The following is a 27715-nucleotide window of genomic DNA, read 5'->3' on the forward strand; positions in this document are numbered from 1 at the left end:
AGCACAGACCTTTGCTGACCACACCAGCAAAGGATCTGCTACTGTTCCATGTTTCTGTGATGAACTAAACATTTCAGAGGACAGGACCTTGTTACTGCCTTTCCCATCCAGCACAGCAAGAATTTTGGGTAGTTGGATCTCATTGTGTTGTTTTGACAGGCAGGGAATCCGATTTAGGTAATTTTTAAAATATGACCAAGGTGGCAGAGGGAGTTGGTAGTAGTGGGACTACACCCCAGGAAATCCTGCTTCTGTTTCCAGGATGGTAGTCCTAGCCATTATCCCTTTCCACACTTCACTGCTGCAGACAAATAATCATGTTCTTCCACAAACCAGCCCTGGTGCTACAAAATACTTAATGCATTATTAAGCAAAACATATTCCAAGCCTGTCATTGATTCAGGGCCTACAGTCTTGCAAGAATTGTATCATTTATCTTCCTTATAAGTGGAAAAAATTCCTGGACTCTATTTTCTCTCCATAGAAACTACAGAGATGCTGAAGTAATTAATGAAAAGTACTGGGGTCATGTGGACAAGAACAGGGCACACATTCAGCCCTTTCTTCAGCCATTCAGACTAATGGGAAATATGCTTCTGTGTGGACCATATGACTGGGTCCAGAGGCTGGATTTAATACATTTGCAGCCCAGTCATTTTCCCAAGTGAACTGTCAATTACCAGTGTGAGACAGAAAAGATACTGATTACCTGGGCCAAACTCTGCTCTTTTTTGTGTCAGAACAATATCCCTGATTGCGCTTGCTTCCGTGTGACTGTGGGTTGAGTTTGGCTGTGTCTCCTCGGTTCCCTGGGTTGTCTTTGAACCACAGGAACAGTGCTTTGAGACAGCTACTTGGGCAGTCGCTAATGGCAGGAAAATCCACAGTTCTTCAGACATTAAGGCATTGTAAATACTGAAAGAAAATAAATCTGTGTTGTATTTTTTTGGCATACAATGCCTAAAGCCTTATCTCTCATTCTGTCAGGAACCAAGAACTATGTATACAGATGGTGCAATTTATTATGTTCTGTACTGTGACCAAGTGCTGAAATACCTTCAGGAAATCACCAGAAAGCCTGAAAAGCTTTGCTGTCTCTTGTGACTCCAGCTCACTAAAACTATAATTGAATGAGCACAATATAATAAGCCCTGCGTATTACACAGTAGGCTTACAGAAAAGGACGCCATCTTTTTCAGCATCATTACAGAAAATATCTTTGCTGTACAATTACTGCCTATACCCAAGATCATAATGTCTCTGCCTCTCTGAATTCTGATCTTAGAAAACCACAAGACAGGGATTTACAAACAAATGCCTGGGTTCAACGACTCCACCTCAACTCAGGTGTAGCACCATTAAATTCCAGGGTGCTGTTCTCATTTGTAAAATGCTGCTGGGCCTGATAGTCCTGACATTTTAAAACAGTGCCTGTCGGGGCTGAAATGAATGGACATGAAATGAATGTAACAGTAGTATGAAAAAAGAATTTTAGCTGTGTATCAGTTCAGAGGTTAATGTATTTCTATTCCTGCTTCTCTGAGCAGATTTTTATGAAACCGATGATTAAACTTGGCTGAGTGAGTGCAAGAAATACAAAGGAAAACTAAAGTCAATATTCTCAAACTCATTCATCTCTCAGTATGAAATGTAAACCTTGGAACTAGTATTTTGTTCATACCCATGTGCTTTACTGCATTTGAAACACTGAAAACAAGATCCCTGTGTCATGGACCCAATAACAAATATTTTATGGTCATCTTGATACCCACAAGGCCCAACTTTCAGCAACAGCCCAATTCACAAAACAGCTGTTTTGCTTTTAGTGCTTCATTGGAAGCAAAACCATCTTCATCCTTGATTTCCTACTGTTTTCTTCCTGTGGTGCCTTGATATTGGAGGGTGGTCTATCCATCCACTTCCCCTCATGCACTGTTACACATTTCCGCATGTTTTGTTGGAACATAGAACCACAAATGCCATGAAGCGTCTTCTCTATTTCATCCCAGAGACAGCGGGCCGACCCAGCCCCGTGTCCCGCCTGTCACAGGACAAACCCTCGCGTCACTCATGAGAGAAGGGAACACCGACAACCACCAACCCCAAAACCTCCTGGCCGCAGTTCGGGGCTCCTCCAGGACGGGGGTGCCGGTCCACCCCGCGCCTCCCTGGGCTGGGTCCCGCTCCCGGCGGCGGGGATGGCGCGGGGCGGGTGCGGCGCTCCCCGGGGCCGCCGGTCCCCGAGCCCCGCCGGTGCTCAGCGGGGGCAGCTGCCGCCGGGAGGAGCCCGGGCGGGGAGGGAGAGACGAGGGGAGCCGTGCGCGGAAGGGACTGCCTCGATGGGCTTGAAAAATCACTGCAGCAGCGGCGGCGGGCTGGTGGGAGATGCAATGCCCGGGCTGCGCGGCCGCGCCGCTCTCCCCGCCTCTCCCCTCCGGCTCCGGCCCTGGCCCCGGCCCTGGCTCTTTTTTTCCTCGCCTGGCTCCAAACTTTTCCCGCTCCCCTCCCGTGTGAGCGGGAGCCCCGAGCTCAGCGGTGAGCGCCGGCCGGGAAGCCCCCGGCACGGAGAGGCTGCCGGCGGCGACAGCCGGAGCATCCCGGGGAGGGGAAGCCGGCGGGGCGGGCGGGGAGGGAGGCGGGCAGGGCGGGGGTGGAGGCGCGTCTCCCTGCTGAGGGAGCCGGGACGTGCAGGGTTCTGGGTTTTCCCGACCACTCTTTCCCCTCCCCACCCGCCCATCTCCCTGCCTCCCTCCCCCCCTCCTTCCCTCCCGCCTTCCCTCCCTCCCCTCCAGAATTAAAGTTGGGACAGTCGCGCTCCGGGGATGGGTGCGAGCCAACGCCTCTGCTGCCGGCTCGCTCTGCTCCCTCCCCAGGTCGCCCGGAGCCCGCGCCCCCGCCCGCCCGCCCAGGAGGGATGCTGCTCCGGCAGCTGCTGGGGCTGCTCCGCTGCTGCTGGCCCTCCCTGCTGCTGCACTGTGCCCTCCACCCGCTCTGGGGGTCCCTCCAGGTAGGGCCGCCCGAGCCCGCTCGCAGCTGCGGGGCGCTGGGGCGGCGGGGCCGGCGGGGCCGGCGGGGCCGGGGCGGGGGAAACGCGGGGGCGCGGGCAGAGCCCCTCCGGCACCCCCGGCAATGCCGGCAGGAGGCCGTGGCGGGGCGGTGGTCGCGCAGGCGGCCCCGCAGCCGGGAGAGCCGCTGCTGTCCCCGGAGAGGGCCCCCCTTGCCGGTGCTGCGGCCGGCGGGTGTGCGGGACGGGCGGCCGTGCCGGCCCCGGAGCGCTGAACTCGGTCCGAGAGCGCTCGCTCCCAGCAGGATGGAGTTGAGTTTCTTCGGCGCGCCGGCGGTCGGAGGGCTGGGGAGCGCATTTTGCTGTGGGTGGCAAGATGCATGGGAAGAGGCAGCGGCGGAGCGGAGCCCCGGTGGCCGTGCCTTGCCGCTGGGTTTCGGTATTGATTGCGAATTGAATGGAGGGTTTTCTGGGTAAAGGGCTGAATCAGCTTTTGCCAACTCCGACGCCGTGGTGTTGTGTGACCTTGATTGTAATGTGGGTGGCCAGCAAGAGAGACTGGGAGAAATTGGTGCACAGTGAGGGAGAGCGCCCATCCAGTTTGGAGAATCAGGACAGCAGCAAAGCTCATCTCAAATGCGTCACTTCGATATTTCAAAGTTTATTTATAATATAAGTCTTCAGAGAAGTGACTGATGAGCCAGCCAAGTGCCGTTCAAGAACAGACCAATTACAGTTTCTTTCTTGGAAAAACAAAGTGGAGACTCCACATCTTTTACTCCCTGATCTAAACTTAGTGACTCCCAAGAGATTAGAGAGATGTTGTTTGTTTTAGCGTCTTGTCTCTTGCCATGAATGACAAAGAGGATTTGTGTTCCTTGTGGATTAAGATGAACAGAAATACAACAAAAACAACCTTTAAAGCAATGTCCTGTCATAAAAATTTCTGCCAGCACTACCTTCCTGCTGTCCTCCTCAAATATTTAGATCGCTAATCTAAAGTTAAACTATAGCTGAATTTCTCAGGGAAGCACAGTTGGGTGAGAAAAGATGCCTCCTGCAACCTCTTCCCTATCAGTCAATTGAGCAGAGAAAAAAAACCTCGGATAAACATATTTCTGGCAAACTACTCACATAATCTAAAACGATTTTTCTAAAACAATTTATAAAAATTGAAACAGGCTCTGAGAAATACGAAAGCCAAGGAGCTCACCAGCCTTTCCTTGCAATAATTTGGAATTTGGATGAATGACCCATTCATCAACTGTGCTTGTGCTATTGCCTGCTGTTCTGTGGAAGAACAAACACTAAGCCTGCTTTTTTCCAGTTTTCCCAAAACTAGGCTCCCGTCAGCAGATTCCAATGGGAAGGGCAGGTGTGGAATGCTCGCTGGCGTGCCAGCCTTCCATCCTTCCTGTGACTGAAATTCCTCCATGGTTGAACCCCTCCCATGGTTCCCTTCCCCATGTTGAGTCATAATCCTTGCTCTTATCTTCTCGCAAGCCGTTATCTCCTTGACTAATTCTGTGCTGTTGCATCGTTGCTCCCCTGCCCTGCTCCATCTCTAGCAGCAGGCGTGTTGTGTTTGTTTTCTCACATCCCCCAGCCCCTCTGCACGCATTTGTCCCCACAATGACTTAGTGTGGCATAGCTTTCCCTCCCTCCTTGGCTTTTCCTCCTTAGGCCCTGCCTTGAGACACTTAAAAGAATCAGTCAGATGCTAATCAAAGGAGAAACATTTGTCTTACTAAAAACAAAACCAAAACAAAACCCACAATCATTTCTTATTAGCATGGTAGCCAGTTCTGTGACAAGAGGGAAGGGATGATTCTGTCAGAGGCTTTTGACATAATTTTAAAAAGTGCAGAAAGAGTCATGATAAATAACAGGGACACATTTTTTCTGGTTTTGTAAACATGGATCTGGATTAACTGATGTGAATTGCACAGAGCTGTCCTGGGATTTATGCAGCAGCAGTGAGATCTCATCTCATCTCTGTAGACTGCTACCAAGAGACAAAGCTCTTGCTACATCAGCAGGCTTTTAGAGGTCTCTGTGCCTTCAGTCAACTGCACTTTTCTGTTAAAGCTTTCCTCCTTTTACCTGATTAAAAAAAGTCACAAGAAGGCCACCCTCCAGGGACTGTATTAATCCTCTTTTCCCATCCCACTCTGTAGAACGTGCTTGTGGACTGCTGCAACCCCATGGGACTCTACTGAAATACTAAACAGTTCTGACCACATGCAGATTTATTCTTCCATGGTATGCAAAACAGGACTAGGATCACTGTTTCTAAAAGAAATTGTGGATTAAAGAGAAATATTCCACAGACATAAACTTCAGAGACAGACTGCAAAAGGAAACCACCAGTTACCACTTTCTGTTTGTTCTTCCCCGGACATTTGTGGATCAGATTTTCATTTCCATAAATATTTTAAAACATTTGTTCTTTTTGCAAAACATGTTCACATCAAATGCACAAATCCATAAAAGTCAACTCTATATATTTTCAGAGCAGGGGAAAAATGCATCAGCTTGAAGTCCAGGCAGCATATGCCTAGACTGGCCAACTGCTCAGTGGGCTAAGAAAGCCTCCTTGCCAAGCAAGCAACCAAGTTTCAGATAGGCCAAGAGAAGGTGCTCATGGCACCTCCAGCAGCAGAGGAGTGGCTGGGAGAGCTAGGGAGCAAACCCTGGGGATCCATCTCCAGAGTGATCCCTTGCCAAGCAACCCCTGTGCCACACACTGCCTGGCAGCCTGCTGGAATTCCAGTTACACCTTCCCTGCAAAGCTCTTCCAAAGCCATTCTGGGGCCATGGGAGAGTCTGCCAGAGCAAATAGCCAGTAAAGTGTGAGGCCAGATTCATTTAGTTTACCTGGCCATAGAAAAGTGTGACTCTTTCAAAACACTTTTCCTGCCACATGCTGTAAAGGCAAGTTACCTTGAATTGCAAGCAGTAAGAAAGAAACAATGGAGTATTATTTCATCATCTCCTGCCAGAGCAAGATTGTTCCCTAAAGCATATTTTCTAGTGATTTTTTTCTGCTTACCTTTAGAAGACACAAGTAATAGCCTTCATTTCTTTCATAAGAAGACTAATAGACATCAACAAGGGGATTTTTTTTTTCCTTGAAAAGGAGCCAAATGCCTTCCTTTTTTTTCCTGATTCTATCTTGCTACTGTTATCTGCTGCTTTATATTACTGTTACTATTCTGTTCTCTTGCTGCAGTCCTTGACTATTTCTCTCCTCCCTGAGGCCCTCACCTCGATTTGTGTATTTCCTTTTCTTGGCAGATTTCAACCAACTTAAAATATCTTTGTTTTTAAAACAAAGCCTTTAAGACAAACCCGTCAAGGTAATATTTATGCTCCTACTTCTGTCTTCTAACAACCACACATTTCACCCAGTGACAGGAGAAGGGAAACAAATAGGTGATAAAGCCCATGCTTTTAAATGTCAGTTCTTTTCTGACTATTTAAAAATTATCATGGGAAATTGTTATAGAGGTTCAGGCTAAAGTATTGAGAAATAAAGCAACTTTTCATTTTTTTTTTATTTTCTTGGGGTTTTTTTTCTCTAAAATAATATTTTTAAAGTAGACAGGAGCAGGAGTAGCAAGTGACTGGCCATGATAGCATTAATCTGGTCTGAAAAGTAATTGAGAAAATTATCCACTATTTTCTGAGGACACTCTATTACCAGCCTAAGGGAGGAGAGCCTCCAGGGATTTAAAAGTGGTCAATAGCTCTAAAAAAAGACAGAGCTCTTTGCTTCTGCTTGATATTAAGTTAAAGCAGTAAGTCAATGTAGCTTTGCCATACCAGCAGTGTCTTCAAACTTGCATATGCAAAGCTACTTCTGATATGCAAAGGAAGCTGGCTCCAAGTCTGCTCATGGTTATTCTTTCCTGCGTCCATCTTCTCCCATCTCACTGTCCCCTGCATGACTGCACTGAGCTCTCAGGATTCGATAACCCAGGGCCCAGGCTGTAGCTAGGAGTGAATAGCTGCTTCCTAATCAGCTGCCAGCACCACTGGAGAGGTGTTGCCCACCTCCTTCTGTCAGCGCAGTAAATTTGTCACACCTGTTGAACAAGGAGGGACCCCAGGTCCCCCAGGTATGCCCCCACACTGCAGGGAAAGGCACTTCTCCCACAGGGCTTTTCCTGAAAGCATGCCTTGAACCCCAGCCCCTCATGTGAGCAGTGTTGGAAGAGCTGAAGCAGCATGGAGGATATTCTGCTGCCTGGGATCACTTACTTTAAAAACAAATAAACCTTGGCTGACAGATTTATTCCTAGTCATGAGGGGTTACACAGCCAAGTCGCTTTGATTCATTAAGAGTGTTCAGAGAGTTTGTGTAAGTTCCTGGAAGCTGTCTGGGATGATCTTTAACCATCCTCGTACTGTTACCTGATGGTGAAGGGGAAAGTTGGAAAGCACTTGTGCTGAATTTGTTTTTCCCTATGTTTGGTAATAGATTTAGACAAGCTGTTTAAAGAACTGAGCCTTCTGCCTTATGCTGTGCTGAGCTGTCCTTCCAACTTAGCTACACGTAGCCTTTTCTATTCTTTGCTCCCTCCCTATAATATTTAATCAACAAAGCCCTACCTCCATTTCCCTGAGGCCAGAGTAATGCGTCTTTCTGCATTTAGAAACCTCCTACGCATGTGAGCAAGTCCTTTGTGCAGTGATGTTGTTTTAATTAGCCACATCTCTCTTTTTGGCCAGAAATGCATGAAACAATGTGTACAGCTTTCCTGCAGGGCAGGGCAGCCCCCTTGGTGCTCAGCTGTGGGCAGTGGAACAGGCACGCTGGCCATGCTGGGGGCCAGGGTTGGAAGGGGAGACGAGACAGACGGTGTGCCCAGAGCTGGCAGGGGCAGGGAAACAAAACTTGGGCAGCAGAGAGAAGTGGGGAGAAGGCAACCCTGGGTGACCCTGCCAGAGAGGCATGAGAAGCCTGCCTAAAACAGATCAGAGAGCATGGCATGAGACATCCTCTTTGTAATGACCGACGTGTTGTGGAAAAAAGCTAATTAAAGAAGGTGATGTTAGGCCAAAACTATTAGGACAATAACCCGCCTGAGACCAAACTTGACAAGAAAATATGCTAGGATAACTGTCCTTAGCTTCAGCAGGACACCAGTCTGTCCCAGGCGGTCTCCTAATGCTTACATTCAAAGTGCTTGTTAGATAACATGCTTATTAATCTTTTAGGCTTTGCTTTGTCTCTTCGAAATTGTATCCTGTATAAGTCATTCAGAAAGAGCTGGCTTAGAGACCTCTGAAGTTAACACCTCTCAGAAGCTTCTGTGATGCTCAGCAAATTTCCTTTTCATTGGGGACTGACTCCATTTTGTAGCATTACATTTTACCGAATTTTACTGAATATTCCTTGAATCCCTAGTTATGTAAATATTTATATGATAAGAAAAATATGCTGTTAATAAATAGTACTTGTCGTGACTAGATCAAGCTACTGAATATATTTTATACCAGTACTGGCTAAGTCATTGCTCATGGCCAAGTGATGCTTATGCTTGGGTTCTGCAATGCCTCATCTTCACTTTTATTATTAACCAACACTGCATCTCACAGGAGGCTACAATGTGGCATTTCCATTTAAACCGTGTCATTGCTGTGGTCCACAGATGATTAAAATGCGGGTAGCCTCCCCTCTTGGCAGGAAGTGAAACACCCCGTGGAATGCTCTCTGAACTTCCAAGTGAGGCTGGCGAAGCTGAGCAGGGATGTCCTCTGGCTCTCAGTTCTGCCTTAAGGAAAATGAACATACTCCTGACCCTAACTGTCTTGTAATTTTTATTAGCTCTCTTTGGCTTGCAGCAATGACCCTGTGAATAATGCATGCTGCTAGATGGCTTTCCTAAGGAAAGAAGGCTTATGCAATCGTATTGTCTGCCACTGCCTGCCTTCTCCTTAGCCCATAATAACTCAGAAACCAGCTGGCCAATCTCAACCAAATTTGACTGAGGGAAAGAGTTCTTGAAAAGATTGTGTTAAATAAAAGAAATATTAAAAATGTGGACCATGTAGGAAAGGGGCATCTTAGGAGCTTTAGCTCAGTTCTCGCTACAGGTTTGAGGTACCACTCAGGTACTCAAGCCTAAAAAACACATTCATCAGTTTTCACTCTTCTGCTGCTCATGCAATGACTTATTTCTTCACAGATCACTCAGGGTGAACCCCAGAAGTCATGCTCCAAGCCTGTAGCAGAGAAATTTACAGAGAGCTGCCAGGAAATTTGCCAGTGCAGGCCACCTCCTCTGTTACCACCGCCTCCTCCACCTCCGCCGCCCCCGAGGTTGCTGGCAGTGCCAAGTAAGTAGCTGCTGATGCTGCTGGGGTGTGCTGAAGGAGGGCAGAGCACGGGGACACCTGGACAGACAGCAGAAGTGATGTGGGAAAGGGCACAGCTAGCTCATTTGTCATTTTCCACTTAGCAAATGGAAGAAGAAATGTTCTCAATAGAGATGGAGATCTGTTTTCTGATCAATGAATAATGCTTGGCTTTTGGAGGAAAGCCAGAGAAATTCCCTCCTTTCATTGTGTTAGATATGATTCCCTGGTTTTACATGGTTCCCTAATCCCTTAGCCCTGGGAAATGCATTCCTGCTGAGACACAGTGCTGTGCTGCCCCCTCAGTGTTGTGACCCCTTTTTTGCCAGGTGAGCAGCTTGAAAGTCTGGGTGCTCCAAGGCAAATTAATTTATAAGCAGACAAAAATCCAAGCACTCTGTCTAGACCATTCAGTATGTTTGACTGTTGTCAAGACACTGGGGCACTACAGTTTACCATAGCAGTGACTCAGGCTCAGTGGTTTTAAATTGCTTACAACTGTTACAAAAATAGGAGGCATGTCAGGAGTCAATGGCAAGTGAGCAGCTTTCCCACTAATGCACATGCAGGCTAAGACTCATCTCTTTCTCTTCATACAAGTCAGTGTTCCCAAGCCTTACTCAGTGCATCCAAGCTCCTCCTTATTTCCAGCTGCACATCCCCATGCCCAGCATACCTGGGGCCTTCAGTTCCTGCTGGCTAGCTCTGCAGCTGCTTTCCACATCAGTATTCCTGTGCTCCCTGGCGTACAGATAATTTCTGGAGAGTGACATCTGTCCCCATGGTCCCTGCAGTGTAGGAGAGACCTTCCTGGTTCTGCTCCACCCACTGGGTTCAGGGAGTTTGGTGTTCCAGTAAATCTCCTTAATGCTTTTGCATTTTCATAAATTCATCTCTCCCTGTAAGTCTGCCTATTAATTCTTCTCCCTGCTTATGTAAACTCTCCTGGGAGCAGTGTTGCAAAGTGTATCCAGTATCCTCAGCACTTCCCCCAGGGAAAAATAAATCATTAGGTATCATCATCTGGCTGTTTGTCTTTATCAGCGGCATCTCCAGATGTGCAGAAGACATGAAGAAGGCTTCTGCACAGCTTGTAGTCAGGCAGAGGACAGGCAGAATTTTTCAGTGTCTTTTCTGCCAGGAGCATGCTTTGTACTTGTGCTACACTGCAGAAAATTAAGGCAAAGGCAAAGAAAAGCCAACAGTGAAACACTTGGGAAAGGAAGTACAAAGACAGCTGGGAAAGCAGAGAGGGATAGTTTTTAGGGCAGGAAAAATCTCTTTCAATGTTCAGGAAAATGTCATGGGCAGTAATATGGAAAAATACCTTGATCACAGCCTGAAAATAAAGTACTTTGTCACTCTCTTTTCTTGCGCCTGGGGTGCCCTGTTACCCTGAGGGGAATGAGATGTGGCAGTGTTGGCACAGGGACCAGCCCTGCTGACCAGCTGTACTGGGAAGGGAGCACCACTGCCAGGCTGCTTCCCCTCCATCAGGCAGCTGCTCTGAGTGCATGGATTTGTCCCCTGTCAAGTGGGAAGTAAATCATGTCAGAATAAAAGAAGTCTGTCACACATTGCAGAAAGAAGAACAAGAAATCTAATGGGCTTGAGACTGGGATAGCCTGATGCTTTCTCAGGCTGGATTGCCAGGTGCTAACACAGTTCTAAAAATGAGCTATATAAATCCAGATGACTAATACTTAAGCAAGTGGCTTCATTTCAAATACAATGAAAAAAAAGAGATTACACATTTCTTTCACTGGTAAGCTTTAGAGTAGCAATCAAGTGTCTCATCTTGAATGATGCTTTCATTATCATCAACTGTCTAGGCACTGTGATTTAGTCCATGTGTACAGCAATCCACTTCCTGGGGAGAAGCAACAAGCCTTGTGGTTAAATATTGATGTTATATACACTGCTTTTAAATGGCATTCAGAGGAGAGGAAAGTAAAGAGCCAAAAGCTATTGTGAAGTGGTTGATGCTAGATTTGCACTTTGAACTTGCTAAGTGAATGAAGTTTAGTACTGGAAAGACATCTGCAAAAAAGCAGCAGTCCAGGAGCTTCAAGATTTTTACCCTTACAAGGTACAGTGTGTGTGTCATGAGGTACTACATAAAAATGCTGGAATTGCTTTCAGAGCTTTGTGAGCCACAAAAGGCTGCAGTCTGCTAGGTACTGTCCTTAAAAGCTCCCTCTGCAATCAAACTGAATGTTGCTGGAGATTTAGATCAACTCTAAAGCAGCTACCATGGTTTGGGCTGGGTGGTTAAAGCCAAGAGATGCAAAAATCCTGTCTCTCCAGTTGGTACAGACCCTGACAGTTCCGTTTTCTGCTGTGTGAAGCATCTAGTGCTCTTTGACGTGACCTCAAGCTGCTGTTGTGGAAAATCAGAGAACCCTCTGATGTGTCCTCTCTATTAGTCTCACCTGATTGTTTTACAAACCCTACTTGGTTTGTATGGGATGGCACTGCATAACTGTTTGCGAGCAGCTGAATCACTCCCTGAAAGGCTTTTATTGTGCTGTGAAGACTTTTAGGAACAATTATAGTACATTTAGTGTCTCTTTACACATTTCAGTATTGACAGGTTGATCCAGCAACAAATCTTTAGTTCTGCTTCCTGCAGATAGATTTATACAAAATCTATTAAATGCAGAGAATCCTAGAATTCACATATAATAGCTGGAAAATGCTATGTTTACTCTGAGGGGAAATAACCTAATTCCCTCTGGAGAAAATGAGTAGAATCACACAGCTTAGCAGGCAGTCTAAAACCACAAGCAGTGTTAGGAGCACCAGCTTTCCCTGATTTAGGAGACACCTCCCTGTTAGAGTTGGGAACTTACATTAAGAACATGTGGGGAATGTTTCAGCACATCCTAAGGAGGCACTGAATAAATGAATGAAACCACATGACTATGGGAAATTAAATAGAGTGCTTTTTTCCTCCTTCAGGGATGACCCCAGGTCTCCTTTCCCCACATTTTTAACTCCTTTACATGGACCACTTGCATTTATGGTGCCCCATCCAACCCCTGATCTTGCTTTCACTGCCTCTGCTCTGCAGCCAATTCCATCACGGCAGCACAACCCTGTGCTTCCTCCTGGGAATCCATCTGCCTTACGGTATCCAGATGAAAGCTGCCATCAGCCATGCTGGGTCTCTCAGTATTGCTGGTTCACCTGCACCTTTTCCTGCAAAGTGGGACACTTGGGCTGTTTGAGCTTTGACTTCCCTGACCTTCATTTCAGGTGTAGTTTTTCGTCATCCCACTGAGATGCTGCTGTCTGATTTGATACAGATGTGTCCCTTACCCAGGGGCTGAGGAGAGGGACTCCAGCCCATGTTAGGAGTGCCTGGGATGCTGGGGACTGTGTGATGGTGGGGGCTGTCAGGACACACGGTCCCTGAGCCCGTGGCAGCTCCTGCAGACGGTTTGGCCATCGATGTTTCCAGAGCAACTCCCCTTATGCAAGCAGCAGCCTGCTCTTTAACCCATGCCTAGAAAACTGCTCCTTGATGAAGTGAAGGGAAAGCTCATGAGGCTCTGAGGGGCCTAAGGCCAACTAAACTTAGATGCTGACAGCAAAGGAAGAAGGAACTTTCAATGAAATTGAGTGTGTTCTCTAGATATGTCTGTAATGACCTGAAGGCAATAGAGATGCTCAGAACCTGGCCTTTAATTAACTGTGTCTTTTTCTCTCCATCTGCTTTTCTCCTTGTCTCTGGATTTCAGCCAAGACTAAGACAAGGTGGATGGAATACTTGTTTAGGCAGCATTTCTAACCAGGCTTCACAGGCCCATGAGATTAAGCTAGTTCAAATGATGTTGACCCTTAAAAATCTGAAAAACTGCTGTTGTCAACCCTTAAATACTCTGTGAGCATGCAGGTTTCTCCAGGGGCATTGCAAAGAAGAAAGGACTTTGTCTGGAAGTAAAAGCCAGGCTTTCAAAACAGGAAAGGGGGAAGGGGTTAGAGCTAGTTATACACAGTAGTCAGTATTAGTTTTAACCTGTGTAAGGACTTATGAAAAAAAATATCAGAAGTGACTTCTTTAAAAACGGTACAAGGAAGAGAAAGGATGTTCTTGCCTGTACCCCTCACTTGTGGGTGAGCAACATTTGCTGTCTCTGCTTTACCTTTCTCCCACATTGGACAAGGAGTCCATGGTGTTGCCATCTGCTCTCTGGATGAAGGAAGTGTTCATTCAAACATTGCTTCAGTCAAAATTTAGAGGACGAAGCTTGAGCTGAGTCTGGATACATGAACCAGTCTCTGGTGGTTGGATGCTGGCACATAGGTGCACAGTGAAGTCTTTACAGCTCCTGACCTTAGTGGAAGTTTGCCCTGAGCTGTCAGCTGAGATCAAGCACAATCATGTCAGTGCAAGGCCAAAGTGAATGACATCACTGCAGAGGACTCTAATCTCCATGCAGTAATTGTATCATTTTGTTTTTTAGAGTGAGATCTTTATCTCTGGAGACAGAGCATCTAATTAACTAATTATTTGGACTGGTGAAAATGCCAAAATAAAAATGACCAGCTACAAGAAGGGTGAAACCTTTTGGCAGCTGTATAAGCTCAGATGTACAGCCTCATTTCAGAAAGCCTGTAGGGTCACTTTAGTGCAAGTAGGAAAGATAAGGGCATTCAGATCTTTTGGGACAGATTGTAGATTCATGACATGGTGCAGGTTAAAAAGGACTGTAAAGATCATCTAGTTTCAACCCCCTGCCATGGGTAGTGATACCTTTCCCTAGACCAGGTTCCTCAAAGCCCCATCCAAACAGGCCTTGAACACTTCCAGGGATGGGGAAGTGTTCCTTGAACACTTCTGGACAACCTGTTCCAGTACTTCACCACCCACACAGTAAAGAATTTATTCCTAACATCTAATCTAAATTTATGATCTTCCAGTTTAAATCCAATTACCCCTTGTCCTTGCCATACCTGCCCTTGTAAAACGTCCCTCTCCAGATTTTTTGTAGGCTCTCTTCAGGTGCTGAATGCTGCTATAAGGTCTCCCTGGAGTTTTCTCCAGCTCTCTCAGCCTCATAGAAGGACCTCTATGGTCTCATAGAAAAGGTGCTCCAGCTCTCTGATCTTCATGCCCCTCTTGGAGTGAGTCCACATCCTCCTTATGCTGTGCCCGGAGATGGTCATGGCACTGCAGATGGGCTCTCATGAGAGTGGAGTAGAGGGGAGAATCCCCTCCTTTGACCTGATGGTCATGTTTCTGTTGATGCACCCAGGACACACTTGGCTTTCTGGGCTGTGAGCACACATTGCCGGCTCATGTCAAACTTCTTGTCCACCAGCACCCCTAAGTCTTTCACCTTAGGGCTACTCTTAGTCTGTTCTCTTCACAGATTTTGTTTGTACTCAGGATGACCCCAACATGGGTGCAGAACCTTGTTGAACTTCACGAGGTTTGCACAGGAACACTGCTCAAGCCTCTCAAGGTCCCTCTGGATGCCATCCCTTCCCTCTAGATGTCAACTCTTCCCTCTGGATGGCATCTGCTCCCTCGGGGTGGCATCCATCCCCTCCATCATGCTGAGTGAATGACACATCTTGGTGTCATCAGCAAACTTGCTGAGGATGTGCTCAATCCCACTGTCTGTGTTGCTGACACAGATATGAAACAGCACCAGTTCTAATACCATCCCCTGAGGAATGCCACTCATCTCTGGGCTGTTACAATGTGTGCATATTAGACAGGAATCTGAAGAACAGGAATAGTCTGCAACTTCTTAAACTTTCTGTAGGTTTTCAAGTAAACACAGTTTTCAGATGTCTTGCTAATGGTTAAAATGGCCTTTCAGAGCAAGAACTTGTTATAGAAATTGCATGGCTCTAGGACATAAAAGAATAAGAAATGGATTTTCTTTGGGATTTTCTTGGTCCTAAATCTTGATGGTGGAATGCACAGGTGATCCACTGTCGATTCAAAGAATGAGTTTGAACCTTTTGCTGAATACTGTCTCCATGTTGCTATTCCAGCAGGAAAACTGAGCGTGGTCCTGATGCTCACCACGACATTTCTTGAACTTGGATGCTGATGTGTTTGCCTACTCAGTGCCTAAAGAACTTTTGTCTTTGGCAGAGATCTGATTATCCCCAGGAATGGAGGGGAAGCTGTGATTGCAAAATGAATTGAAGCCTTCCTGGAGGCCACAATGTGTCTTCAAATATGAGATGCCCAATGGTCAGCTTGGCTCAGTCTGATGTAGGCTGCTGCAACAGGAGCTGAGCACCTCAGAGAGCTCTGAGTTTAAGTTTCCCTTTGGTTAAGCATTTCATCTTGTGAGGGCTCTCTGTCTTTACAAGCACCCACTGCAAAGCTGCCGGCCCTAAGTGCTCAGCTGGCAGGACCGCCCTTCACCTACTGCCCTTCTGCCTGAAAGACTTGTTCATCTTTGAGATATTTGGACATATTAGAGGAATCTTGGGTGGATTTCTCCCAAGTGATGCCCAAAGGAATTGTTAGCACAAACCCAGACAGGCAGGGCTGGGTTTGTTTTAGAATAGAAGACATTTCCCTCCATCCTGCATACAACATAGTGACTACCAAACCTGAACAGCAGAGAACTACAAGGCCCCAGAATGGCAGGGGACACATTGTCTCCTGCATGAAGACATTTACAGTAGTGACTGCTACTGTGAGAGCAAGTCTGGTCTACACAGTGACTTTTTTTAAATGTAAACAGAATGCTGAAACAGGGAAGCCCTTCCAGTTTTGGTAACACAGCTGTCATGCTGTGAATTGCCGTCTTGTGTGAGAGCATTGTTCATGATTTACAAAGCAAAACCAAAATTCAATTCTTGTCATCTCCCACATAGACTTTTGTGTTACTGGAGGAATGTGACTCCCAGAACTGGCTGTAGGATTTGGAGATTTTCAAATCTAAATTGAACTCTGAGCCCACAGCCTGGAGCCATGGAGGATGGCAGAGGCAGAGTCTAGTCCAGGTCCCCATCACGTTGTTTTCACATCACAGATGCTGCCTTCACTCTTAGCACAGTGAACCAAATCATTAAGCATCCAAGACTGGATTAAGCAGAATTCACCCATCTAAATCAGAAATGCAGTGATTGGATTTTCTGCCTTAAATTGCAGGCACTTGATTTTGTCACCAAATACATATAGAATTCAACATCCTGCCTTTTTTTTTTTTTTTCCAGTAAGCACAGTTATTTCTGGTGTAGGAATAAAAGTTACAAGGCCTCACCTCTGAGTCAAAATGAGAAAATTATTTATGGTGAGGATATTTCTTAAGCAGCAATCAAATACAAATTTTGAAATAATTTGAGCATCTAAGATGTTACATTAAGTCTGAAGAGCAGGATTAGTGATTAGAAAGCAGGTAAGACTGGAAAGGTTCATACTAATACTTTCATTTTAGGATTCTGCTGTCACTCTTTCACCTAACATTTCCTCATACTGAGTTGTAAAATCTCTTTCTGTTTGAGACACTGGTAAGACCAGATGGTCAGTCACAGCTTCCAGTGCTTTCCCATTTCAGAGTTTTTCATCACAATAAATTCTGAACTGTTTTGCCAAGTCTGATTGTTATTTAGGCAAGTGATGAATATCTCCCCTGCTCTGGGACCTTGCATATTTGTTTTGAATTTTTCATACAGTAATAAATTGATATAATGGAAAAATCCTCTCTCTTGAAAATGCATTTTGAAGTATTTAAAAGTAAGAGCCTCAGGCCAGATTTTGCAGTGCATGAATCAGTGGGAGTTCTGTTGTCTGTAGATTAAAAGCATTGTCTAATTTTTAAAAAGAACCATCACATATTAAACTGGTTCTGCAATAGAATAGTCCTTTTTGCTCTGAGATGCGCACTCCAACATCTTGATTTTTTGTTTTTAAGCAGAAGGAGTTGGCTAAGCTGAAGACATTAATTCCTTCTGTGGATGGCAGTCCATTTGTACATGCCTACCATTCCACTGATTAAGAAGATAACAAATCTTCAGTGAAGTTACTGATGAGTCAGAGGCTGCTGATTTACAAGTAATTGTAGGTTCACCTGCTCCTGGCAGAAGGAGTTGTGCCTCATCTTGACAAGTCAGAAGTAAATGCTTAATTGGCACAAGCTGTTCCAGCAGGAAGGGCTAAGCAGCTGACCCTGCTAAAGCAAACCTGGAGAAATATGTTCTTGTAAGGGTTTTGTGCATTGTGTTGTTATGAACAGGATATAAAGGTGTTGCCCTGCTTGTGTAATTGCAGCTTAAGGGTGATATTTAAGTCAGTGTAGCAGGTCAAGGAAGCAGTAGTCTGGAAATTCGGGATGTTATCCCAAAGTGAGGACACAGTGTCCATTCATATAGTATGAATATCAGCTAATAACTGATGCTGCTGCCAAAATTTGTTATTAATAATTATGCAAGTTAATTTAACCCTTCCACTAGTAAATCATACTGCATTATAACTACATAGATATAGCAGCAAATTGTGGATCCCTAACGACTGTTTAATTATTTTATTATTTTGAAGTGTCTTTTAAATGGAGCTGGCATTTCATCAGTTCATTGGTTAGAATTTTAGACAAAGATCTGTTCCTTGACAAATGCTGCTATTAAACTGGACATTTACCAATGGAGCAGATTCTCTTGAATCATCCCTGGACATTTTCCTTTCCTTGAGAAAGTGATGCACAGTTTTATTTATAAAAAATAAAGGGTTTGGTTTAACTCTTGTTTCAGTTTGGCCAGGTGCAGGTTTCAGTAGGAAGTCATGGTCTGTGTAAAGCCTGGGGGCAGTGCAGTAGCAACCTGTAACCAATTTACTTGCCTTTGTGGCTGAAAAGAAACCTGTGCCTTGTCTTTTAGCTTTCCAGGAGTTCCAAATACACTGAGTGGTGATTGAGGACTTCATATGAGGGCATTTGGCAGGATGAAATGCCTCGATCTGTTAATGTGATGTAACTGCCTTTTCAAGTGTTCTGTATTTTATGGAAACTGCATGAAAAATTATTAGTTGATAAATGTAATTTTACTTATATTAGAATTAAATTTACACCTGGTTTGGAAGGCCTTTCACACTTCAGTTCCATTTTATTCTGGGTGGGTCATCAATTTAATTTCCCTGAAGTTGAATCTGAATACAATTTGGAAAAGGAACTTGAGAGCAGTAGGAATGGGAATTATTCATTGATCTTTCAAAGGACATTTTAAAGTGATGACTGTAGCTCTTAATTCCAGCAATGAGTTATTGAAGGGATACCAGGAATAAACCACATAATATCAAATAGGAGGATTATGTTTATATAGATGCCATACATCAACAGAAGTATCAGCTACACAGTCAGCTGGCTGTTCCCTAAAACTTAGACATATGACTTGCAAAATGGCTTTCTTTGTAAAGTGAAAACTCTTTAAAGCCATCTGCACTTACCAATCTAAAGTATATGTCTGTTATAGTCACTCTCTTCATATAGTGGGGTGCCCAACAGGCAAACCATTTATTTTTCAGAGATGAACATAAACCAGTACCTTAGAAACTGTCCTATTAACACATTAGGAAAATATGCAGAGTATTTCCAAGTCTTCCACAATCTGTTTTAGGAAATTCAGTCTGCAGTTGTTTTTGTCTCAGACTTCCCTGAAGGTGCTAATTTTGAGAAAGTTTCAGCATTAAGACGTGAGGTTTGTCTAATCTTTGCTATTACCCAGAGGTTCTCAAGCTCTTAAAAAAGCTGTTAAGGATCTACAAGTTAATGACTTAATACCAGTAGCACTGAATTTTATTCCCTTTGCATAGGTTGTGACTGATGGCACCACTCATGGGAATACTGTTGAACTCTAAGAAATTGGGCAAATCTGGACTTTAATTCAATCTGTATATAAAACATTATACCAAGAAAATCTGTCATCTTTCTGTGAGATTGAATCTGCCAGCCCTGAGGTGTCTAATTAATCATTTTCTGGTGAAAGACTGGTCATCACTGTAAGAGTGTAGATTCCTGAAATCACATCTCAGCTGCCTGAATTTCAGCCTCCATCTCCCCTCCTTGGATGGCAAGGTCTGTTCAGTGTAAGAGCTGAAAGACTGATAAGCTTTCTGAAGGCCTGAGGGTGACATACTGTGACTCCCACAAAGGAGGCATCTTGCCCACCCTTCAGGGAATTGTGGAAAGAGTGTCCAGGACACTGCTTCTCCCTCTGCCACCAACCTGCTGGGAGATCTCAACAGAGTCAGCTACAATATCAGACACCCAGAGCTACCGTATCTGAAACAGAGATATTGTTTTCGTCCTTGTAAACTTTGTATTTGAGACTAGTAGTGTCAAGCACTGAAGATTATTATTGTTATTGTTATTGTTGTTATTATTATTTTATTATTAGGCTCCAAAGTAATGGTGATTGCTATAGAATTGATCAGCTGTGCCCTGTCCCAAGGAATGGGAGGCTGTACCATCACACAGTGAGGGCTGTGCCAGGGCTGAGGAGCAGCACCCGCAGCCACACCATCACCATGCAGTAATGAGGGGCTGGACATGAACCCACACTAAAATCCAGCACTTTGGCTTGTCTTATCACTCCTCTGCCAATGATGATACAGTTCCAGCAAAACCCTGAAAAGGAGAGTATATCAGCAGATAAGGGAATTAACAACCAGGGAAGGCTCACTGTATGAGCTTACAGTGTCCATACAACTACCCCTACCACAGAACCTTAACAGGCTCACCAGAACCTGCCTTCATGGCACCTGTTGGGGCATGGATTTCACCCAAGGGTATCTGAGGCACAGTGGAAATAAGGGCTAGTTTTTTAAAGGTTTTTATCACCTAAAAATGCAGATTGATGCTGAATAAGCTCTCCAAGCCACTAAGCTCTCAGCAAGTGTCTCAAGCCATGGTCCAATACACCTTAGTTTGGACTCGACAGCTCTTTACTGATGTTTACTGTTTACTAATCTGCTTACTGTTTACTAATCCCTTCCTCACTGTGATCTGAGGTGAGTGGTGGCCATAAGGTCACAAGGGAGAATAAGGCAAGTTTTCTACTTAGTGTCTCTGCTCTTTGGCAGTTACTTCCCCATGAGCTGCCCTCTGCAGTTGCACTGCACCACAAAGGAGCCTGTTTCTCCCAGAAATTCCTGGTACTGATGATGAGCCCATCTTCTGCCCTAAAACAGCCTCTGAAACAGCCTGAAAGCAAGACAGGTTGATTGGGGGAGAAGCTGTCTAGAAGACTCATTTCTTTTTATACCTATTTTACTGCAGTGGACCTGGGAGGTGGTATTGGCTATGGGATTGAGGTGGGAAAATGCATGTCCTGTACCTAGTGAGTTCCAGTTTGGAAGCAACCCTTTATTTCTTTCACTGGTTCCTACTTTTGTTTGATGTTAAATGGCTCAGGGCACAGTGCCATAAGCCTGCAAGCAGAGATAGTCCTTTTCCCTGGCAGCTTGAAGTAATCTCTACATATTTAATTCCCAGAAGCAAACTTCTTCCTGCCCATGTTGAAGTTATTCACAGAGTCACAGAATCATTTAGATTGGAAAAGACCTCTGAGATCATCATCTCCAACCTATGACCAGACACCACCAGACCATGGCACTAAGAGCCACATCCAGTCTTTCCTTAAACACCTCCAGGGATGGTGACTCCACCACCTGCCTGGGCAGGCCATTCTGATGCCCAATCACATTTTTTTTTTAAGAATTTCTTCCTAATGTGCAACCTAAACCTCCCCTTGTTCAGCTTAAGACTGTCCTCTTGTCCTATGGCTGGTTGCCTGAGAGAAGAGACTGACCCTCAGCTGGCTGCAGTTCCTCTCAGGCAGTTGTAGAGAATAGTGAGGTCTCCCCTGAGCCTCCTTTTCTCCAGGCTAAACACCCCCAGATATCTGTGTGCATGTCTGGGTACACGTGTGTGTCCTTGTTAATGGAAATAAGCCCAAGTGTGCTGAAATGGCAGATTTAGCATGAAGGTCCAGTGTTTTCAGGCCTCTTTTTTTCTGGATGCTTTTTCACTTTCATCACTGTAACATGGTGAGGTCGCAGTTTGGCAGGACAAGCAGATTGTGTTCAGCACTGATCTTTCCTCACTGAAGATTTGCAAGTGCCCATAAAATGCCTGTGCACATCAGTTGCCACTGAAGAGCTGGAGTGTGTGTTTGTGCAATGAGATGGATGGTACTGGCACATCTGTGTGTCTCTCAGTGGTGCCTCTGTCCAAAAGAACTGAGAATTACTGTCTCCAGCTCTGCTGTTCTGTCACAGACCATGGCCTTGCTGCTGTGTTTCCTTCAATTGGTCAGGAAACAATAAGGAAGGTCAGGTAATTACAGCTAGTTCTTGTGGAAATATAGATGAAGTACTTTTAAATGGGTACTTATGAGTCTGTTCTATGAAAGAACTGGGAAAGAAATAGCAGCAGTGCTGACATGCAGCCTTATGTTGCACATTTTGTCCCTACACCTTGCCACCATTTAGAAAGCTGGAGCTACTCTTCCCATTCTGGAGAAGGAGAAACAAGGCTGGAGTGGAAATTGTCCCAAAATCACCCAGTAAGCAAGGAGGAAAACTGAGCCTGGAACCACCTCCTGAGGGGAATTTCTGTCTTCTGCAGTGACACGGTGCCTAAGTACAGAGAGGTTAAAGCCTGTATCATGAAATGCAGAAAATTGAACTTAAGGTTGTATATCTTCATGGCCAATTTAAAGCATCCTGGTTCTCAGAGTGCTAAGAACCTCTGGAAGCCAGGTTACCTTCTAAAATAAGTGCCAGGGTACTAATTTAACACCAAATGCTTTGGCACTTGTGACCTGTTTGTTAGATACCCACTAATCTGATCGACATCTCCTCCATTTCAGCAAACAGGCCACCAGGTCTGGCAGGGCTCACCTCAGTGATGGCTCCATGGAGAAGCAGCACTTGGGGTTCCTGGGGGTGCCATGGGGACTCTCTTGGTGCTGCCCAGCCTGGCAGTGACCCAGATCCTCTGAGGAGAGCAGAGTATGTGACCAAGCCCATGAGGCTCTCCCAAATGCCTTGTTGCTGCAAGGAGGAGGCTGCCTTGCAAGGCACAGGCTTCAGTTCTCATTTGCTTGGGACAGAGAGGGACAGGGTGTGATTCAGTCAGGGTAGAAACAATTCAGTCCTTCATGCTGAGAGAGAATCAGATGGGGAGTGAAAAGCAGCGTCTCATGGGGAGACTGCTGGTTAGAAAAACACCAGACAAAGTCAGATCAGAGGGCACTGGCTGATGTGAGCATGCATTGTAAAGATAAGTGCCAGAGCTCAGTATTAACACAGAAGCTAGCTATGATGTAATCTCCTTAAAAGCCTTTTTACCACAAGGTCTGTAAATGCTACTGCTTCTCCAGATCATGCTTTTGAGAACAGATTCTCCCTCTGTGCTCTCTAACCCTGCTCCCCTCCAAAAGACCTCAGCTGAAAGCATGTTTTGTCCCTATTTGAGGGGTACCTCAGTTCTGGTGGGTCCCATCAGCTTCACCAACAACCTAATAGGATTAAGGCAGGCGGGTCTGGCCCTCAGCCTGTTAATCATTTGGAGCACAGACTTTGCCTTCCTACTTTGTTTGACAATCCCTTGACTGCTCTGCTCTATGCATTGCCATATTTCCATATTTATGTAGAACTCTGAACTGTTCTCTATTTTTCCTCTGCAATTGCACAAAACCAAGACAGGTTATCCCACAAGCTTAGTGTCAGCCATTCCAGGGCATCCTGTGGGATCCTGCCCTGTTTCTGACCTTAGGGCTTGGCTGCACTGGGCTGCTGGGCATGGTGTCACTGTGCTGGCTTGGGGCAGAGATCTGGCGCCTGCCTGGCAAGTCAGAAAGAGAGTTTGCTGTTTCCACTCTGTAATGTCATTTTAGCCAAATCAGTTGTTTGTGTTTACTCCCAAAGAAGAGGAAATACAATCCAGAGAGGAGGACTGGCCAGGAGTCAAAAGACATTTTGTTTTTCTGGCTTTCTCACTGAGGTGCAGTGAGTTTGCACAAGCCACTTTCCCACAATGTGCTTTACTTATGTCTGGCCAACCAATATTTTTACTTATTATTATTTTATTTTGGTCCTAACAATATATTCATTTTCTGTAAGAATCCCAAATCTGCCAAAGAGAAGCAGCTGCATGACACCTACCAAGAAAGCACAGTAACATGGAGCTTTAGTGAAATCTATTGCTAAACCCAAATCTAAATGTTTGCAGGTTCAATAACTCCTAAAGCTTAGATCTGGAGCATCATACTTAACCTCCCCCAACCAGCTGCTCTCTTCCTTACTGACTATCCATGCTCAGGTTTTTTCACCTGCAGTTCCAGTTCTGTTTCTTGCAATAAGCCACACACTCCTCTTGTGCCTGCGACCTTCAGAAAATTCCTGCAGATCTACCCCTTTCCTTCACCTCCTGAACACTCCAGTCTCCAAAACTAAGCACAAAACTGGGTGTGTTTCTTGTTTCAGCAGAGAAATGTTTTTAGAAAGGAGGAGAAAACTAAGAAGATGAGGCAACTGAGAGTGTAGAATAACAGTATCTACAGTGTAAGAGCTGCGGGGGAGGGAATTTCTCCAGCATCATTCCCACACATGTTTTTATTATAGCAGAAGTTCCCGCTGCGTAGTGATTGCAGTATCCCCCTTAGAAGTGTAGTAGGAACATATGCACGGAGCAGCTGCATGATATAAACTTGTCTGAAACAAAGTGTGATAAACAGAAGTATCATCTGCTACAGGAATAGCTGATGTCTACCAGTGTTATTTAACCTAGCTACTCCAGGGAGGCCATAAATCAGTTTGGGCTTTGTGCCGAGCACACCGCTATTGCCTGGCTGCTCACCCAGCTGCTCATGGCACTCTGGAAATGGCCCTGGGCTTACAGGCAACAGGAAGGGCAGAAATCTGTAAGGGAGTGGAAAGAAACCAAACCTGACAGAGCTTGACAGGCCACTTCTCCATCAGTATGGAAAATGCCAGTCCTTCCTTTGGCGAGCCTGTCTGTCCCTGCTCACCAGCCCGAGGGCTGCCTCACATGAAGGTGAGCTCAGGGTTCCCTCTGGCCAAGCACAGCCCCAGGGCCTGTGCATTGGGGTGCCCTGAGGATGCAGGTCGTGTGTGCAGTCATGGCTTTCTGCCCCTGGAACACACACAAAGGTCACCCATTTCTTGGTCAGCCTCCTCTCCCCCATCCTCCCAGGAAATTTTCCACTTAAATCCAAGAGCGTGGAGGGGAACACATACTTTGTCTGTTCTCACAATTTTAGAATGTTTTAGAATAACAGCTGAAGATCTATATTTGTATCAAGTCTAGCAGCACCACAAACTCCACTAGCAGGCTCTTTAAAGGATTTGTTTTTCCCTTGCTGGCTGCCTCTGACTGTGAGCAGCCCTGGGTACACGCAGCACGTTCCTCGTGCATGCATTATCCAAACACATCTGTAGCAGTCCCTACGTGATGAAATGCAGCAAACAGAGGGGATGCTTCAGCTGACACTGACTCACTGATCTCTCCCCAAGGCCCTGGGTTAGGTAACCAGCCTTGTTCCCAAAGAGCCCTCAGCCTCCAGGGCTCTGGAGACACTGATCCTGACCTTCAGCTACATTTCTCTTCTGAGCATCATCATGCAGATGCTGGGACAAGGTCCTCAGCTGGCGCCAGTCTCACAGCTGGGTGGGCTTCTGCTGGTTTACATCACTTGAGCCCTTGGACCTTTTTTATTAGCTGCCTAAGGCTTCATCCTATCATACAATGAAATTAATCAGCATTAAACTAGTCAGCACTCACTTTAGGGTGAATCCACACTGCTGGGGGGAGTGAAGGGCCTTATGCAAAAGTAGACAAGAGGCCTCAGGCTCAGGACTGAAATCTGCTTTCTCAAAAAAGATATGAGCATGTGATGAGCATGTTTCTTGTACATTACACAGTGCAATGCCTAGAGTAAATATCTGAGCCTTGGTGTTTGTGTAACTTCCTCTGCAGGGTTTTTCCTCACAGAACCCAAATTATTTCATATTAATCAGGGGATTAATTGAGCTCCTCTAGTCCACAGGAGCTTGGATGAGATGCCTTGATGTGAAAAGACCCAAACTGAAACACATTCAAAATCCTTCTCCATATTTAACTGGGAGTTCATATTGGACTCTGGAGTGTCCTGGGAGTTTTTTTCATACACCTTGACATTTGAAATCACATTAAAACTTTTCCATGTTTTCTGGGCTTGTCCCTGGATCCCAGTGTGATAATGGCTGCAGGAACTAGTGTCTTCTCTGTCTTGTAAATGGGAACATCAACATACAATTTGCCTGAATATCAAAATAATAAATAAGAATGAAGATGAGACTAGGGCCCAAACCCTGTTTTTGCCAGAAGATTAACAGGTCTCTAGAATATGTGACATACATAGAGATTGCTGAAAATACACTGCCTGCATCTTCCTTTTAATTTCCAACCAAGAGTGATAAAACACTTGAGGGCCTTGGAATATGAGCTTGCCTTAAAAATAAAATCCTATCCTGCTTCCTAGCATGCTAATTAAAAGTGCATGGCTGATTCAGGCAGCCTTACAATAGCAAGAGAAATGCTTCAGGCACAGAGATGGCAGGGTTTAGCCTGTTGTGAGTATACAATATTAAAAACAGGCAGATGTCTCATAAGGATGATTACTACAGCACTCTTGACCTTTCTGCAAGAATAGGAATAAGAGCAAAAGAAAAACAATAATCAGTTTTATCTTGAAAGTGCTCTTCCTTTCTTTAGGCACGAAGTTGCTGTTGTAGGGAGGTGATGGGGGTCTCTGTCACCCTTCCCCATCACATCAGTGGACACTCAGCTGCTTGGGTCTCAGTCTGTGGGTGAACTGACACTCCACTGGAGACACCTCCCCAGGGTTACATGTGGGAGCACGGGTCTCTGCCTCCCTTAGCTATTTTCCGGCTCAGCCCCGTGTTTGGTTTTGTTTTGTTTTGTTTTTTTTTTTTTTTTTTTTTTTTTTTTGCTCTGTTTTGCTTTATTCAGTTCTGTTTTTCTTTGCTTTGCAGAGCTGGCTGCTGTGGGGTTGTCAGTGGGAAGGGGTGCCCTGGTGCAGGCTCTCTGCCTCAGCAGCACTGCCAAGAGCTGCTCAGGGCCACCAGCCCAGCGTGGCCCCCCTCAGAGAGCCCTTTCTGTCTCCTGACAGCCTTGGTTGTGCTGCTCGTTAATGTCCCAGCATGCCCATGCAAAGAGCAATTAGCCTAAACCCATATGGTAATGGAAAGTAATAACACTAATCAAAATAAATTATGGGAGCGCTAGATTTTGAAATGATGAGCTTTATAAACTACAGCCATGACTACTGAAGATAACCTGATGGTGAATCCAAGGATCCACAGTCCTGTTTCTAGATTCTGTCTCAAGCAGTACATGTATCACTTTTACAACATACACAAAACTATTTAATGCTTACCCCAGAAGATTAAAACAGCTTCATCACAGTTTTTTGTTGGAAGCTCAGAGCAATTTTGAGAATGACCACTGAGATCTGATCCAAAAAAAATCAGAGAACTTCTTGGGAATTTTATGGAAACATTCTTTCCAGTGATAGAACCTTTATTTTTGTGCCTAGACATTGAGGGAAACCCTCAATAGCTGAGCTAATCTTTTCTGGTATGCACATTTCTGACTATAGCCAGCTGTGTGCAGATACCTTCTAACATTAGAGTCAGAGCTGTGTCTTTATGCTGAGTCTTCAAAACAAATTTAATCAAAAAAAGCAGGTGTAAGATTTTTGTGATGCTAAATAGTTTGATCTGAAAGCACTCTTTTGTTAATTTGTTTTGAATAAGTTGGATCCATCTACCCACCACAGGGCTGAAATGGGTTTATTTGCTCATTGTATTTATTTAGGCCTGGTGCCTTTGGGAGTAGGAGAGGGTGATAGTCCTCTCAAAGTAAACCTAACCAACATTTGTACTTCATAAATTTTAAGGCCAAGAGATAAAAGGCATTGTACTCATGTGGACTTTCCAGAGCCAGAGCATTTTCTTTAGTTATTCAAGTCTTAAACTGAGTCCAATCTCCTTAGCTGAATTTAGACTTCTTAAAGTAAAAATGAAAAGAGTACCTTAAACTAAGTTTTTTTTTTAAATACTCAACCAGAAATGATAGACTGTGGTAATGACTAATTATCCTTAATGATTATAATTACCCTATTTCTAATCTAAATATGTTTGTCTCCATTTGTAGTTGAATGCGTTCCCGAGTCATTTGCAAACTGTATCAGTTTCATCACCCTATTTTCGGGGCTGAAGGGGGAGGTCACTGTTAAAAACCACATTCTTACTGCAGTGACTTTCCATTTATAGTTAGATTTTGAGACATA

The 27715-nt window shown here is 45.0% G+C and overlaps 1 protein-coding gene across 2 annotated transcripts in view; it reads left to right on the top strand.

The window, feature by feature from the left end:
• Positions 1 to 2101: 2101 nt before the first annotated feature.
• PRIMA1 (proline rich membrane anchor 1) overlaps positions 2102 to 27715 on the top strand; it is a 47988-nt gene continuing 22374 nt past the window's right edge. The window contains exons 1-3 of one of the 2 annotated variants that reach the window (XM_074542432.1): positions 2102 to 2535; positions 2874 to 3007; positions 9199 to 9349. In XM_074542432.1, coding sequence (XP_074398533.1) covers positions 2199 to 2535; positions 2874 to 3007; positions 9199 to 9349 — 622 coding nt within the window. In that variant the 5' untranslated portion in view covers positions 2102 to 2198. The remainder of the gene's footprint in view (positions 2536 to 2873; positions 3008 to 9198; positions 9350 to 27715) is intronic. The other variant, XM_074542431.1, reaches the window with a different exon arrangement.

Source organism: Zonotrichia albicollis, chromosome 6, assembly GCF_047830755.1.
Source record: "Zonotrichia albicollis isolate bZonAlb1 chromosome 6, bZonAlb1.hap1, whole genome shotgun sequence".
NCBI classification, from domain to species: domain Eukaryota; kingdom Metazoa; phylum Chordata; class Aves; order Passeriformes; family Passerellidae; genus Zonotrichia; species Zonotrichia albicollis.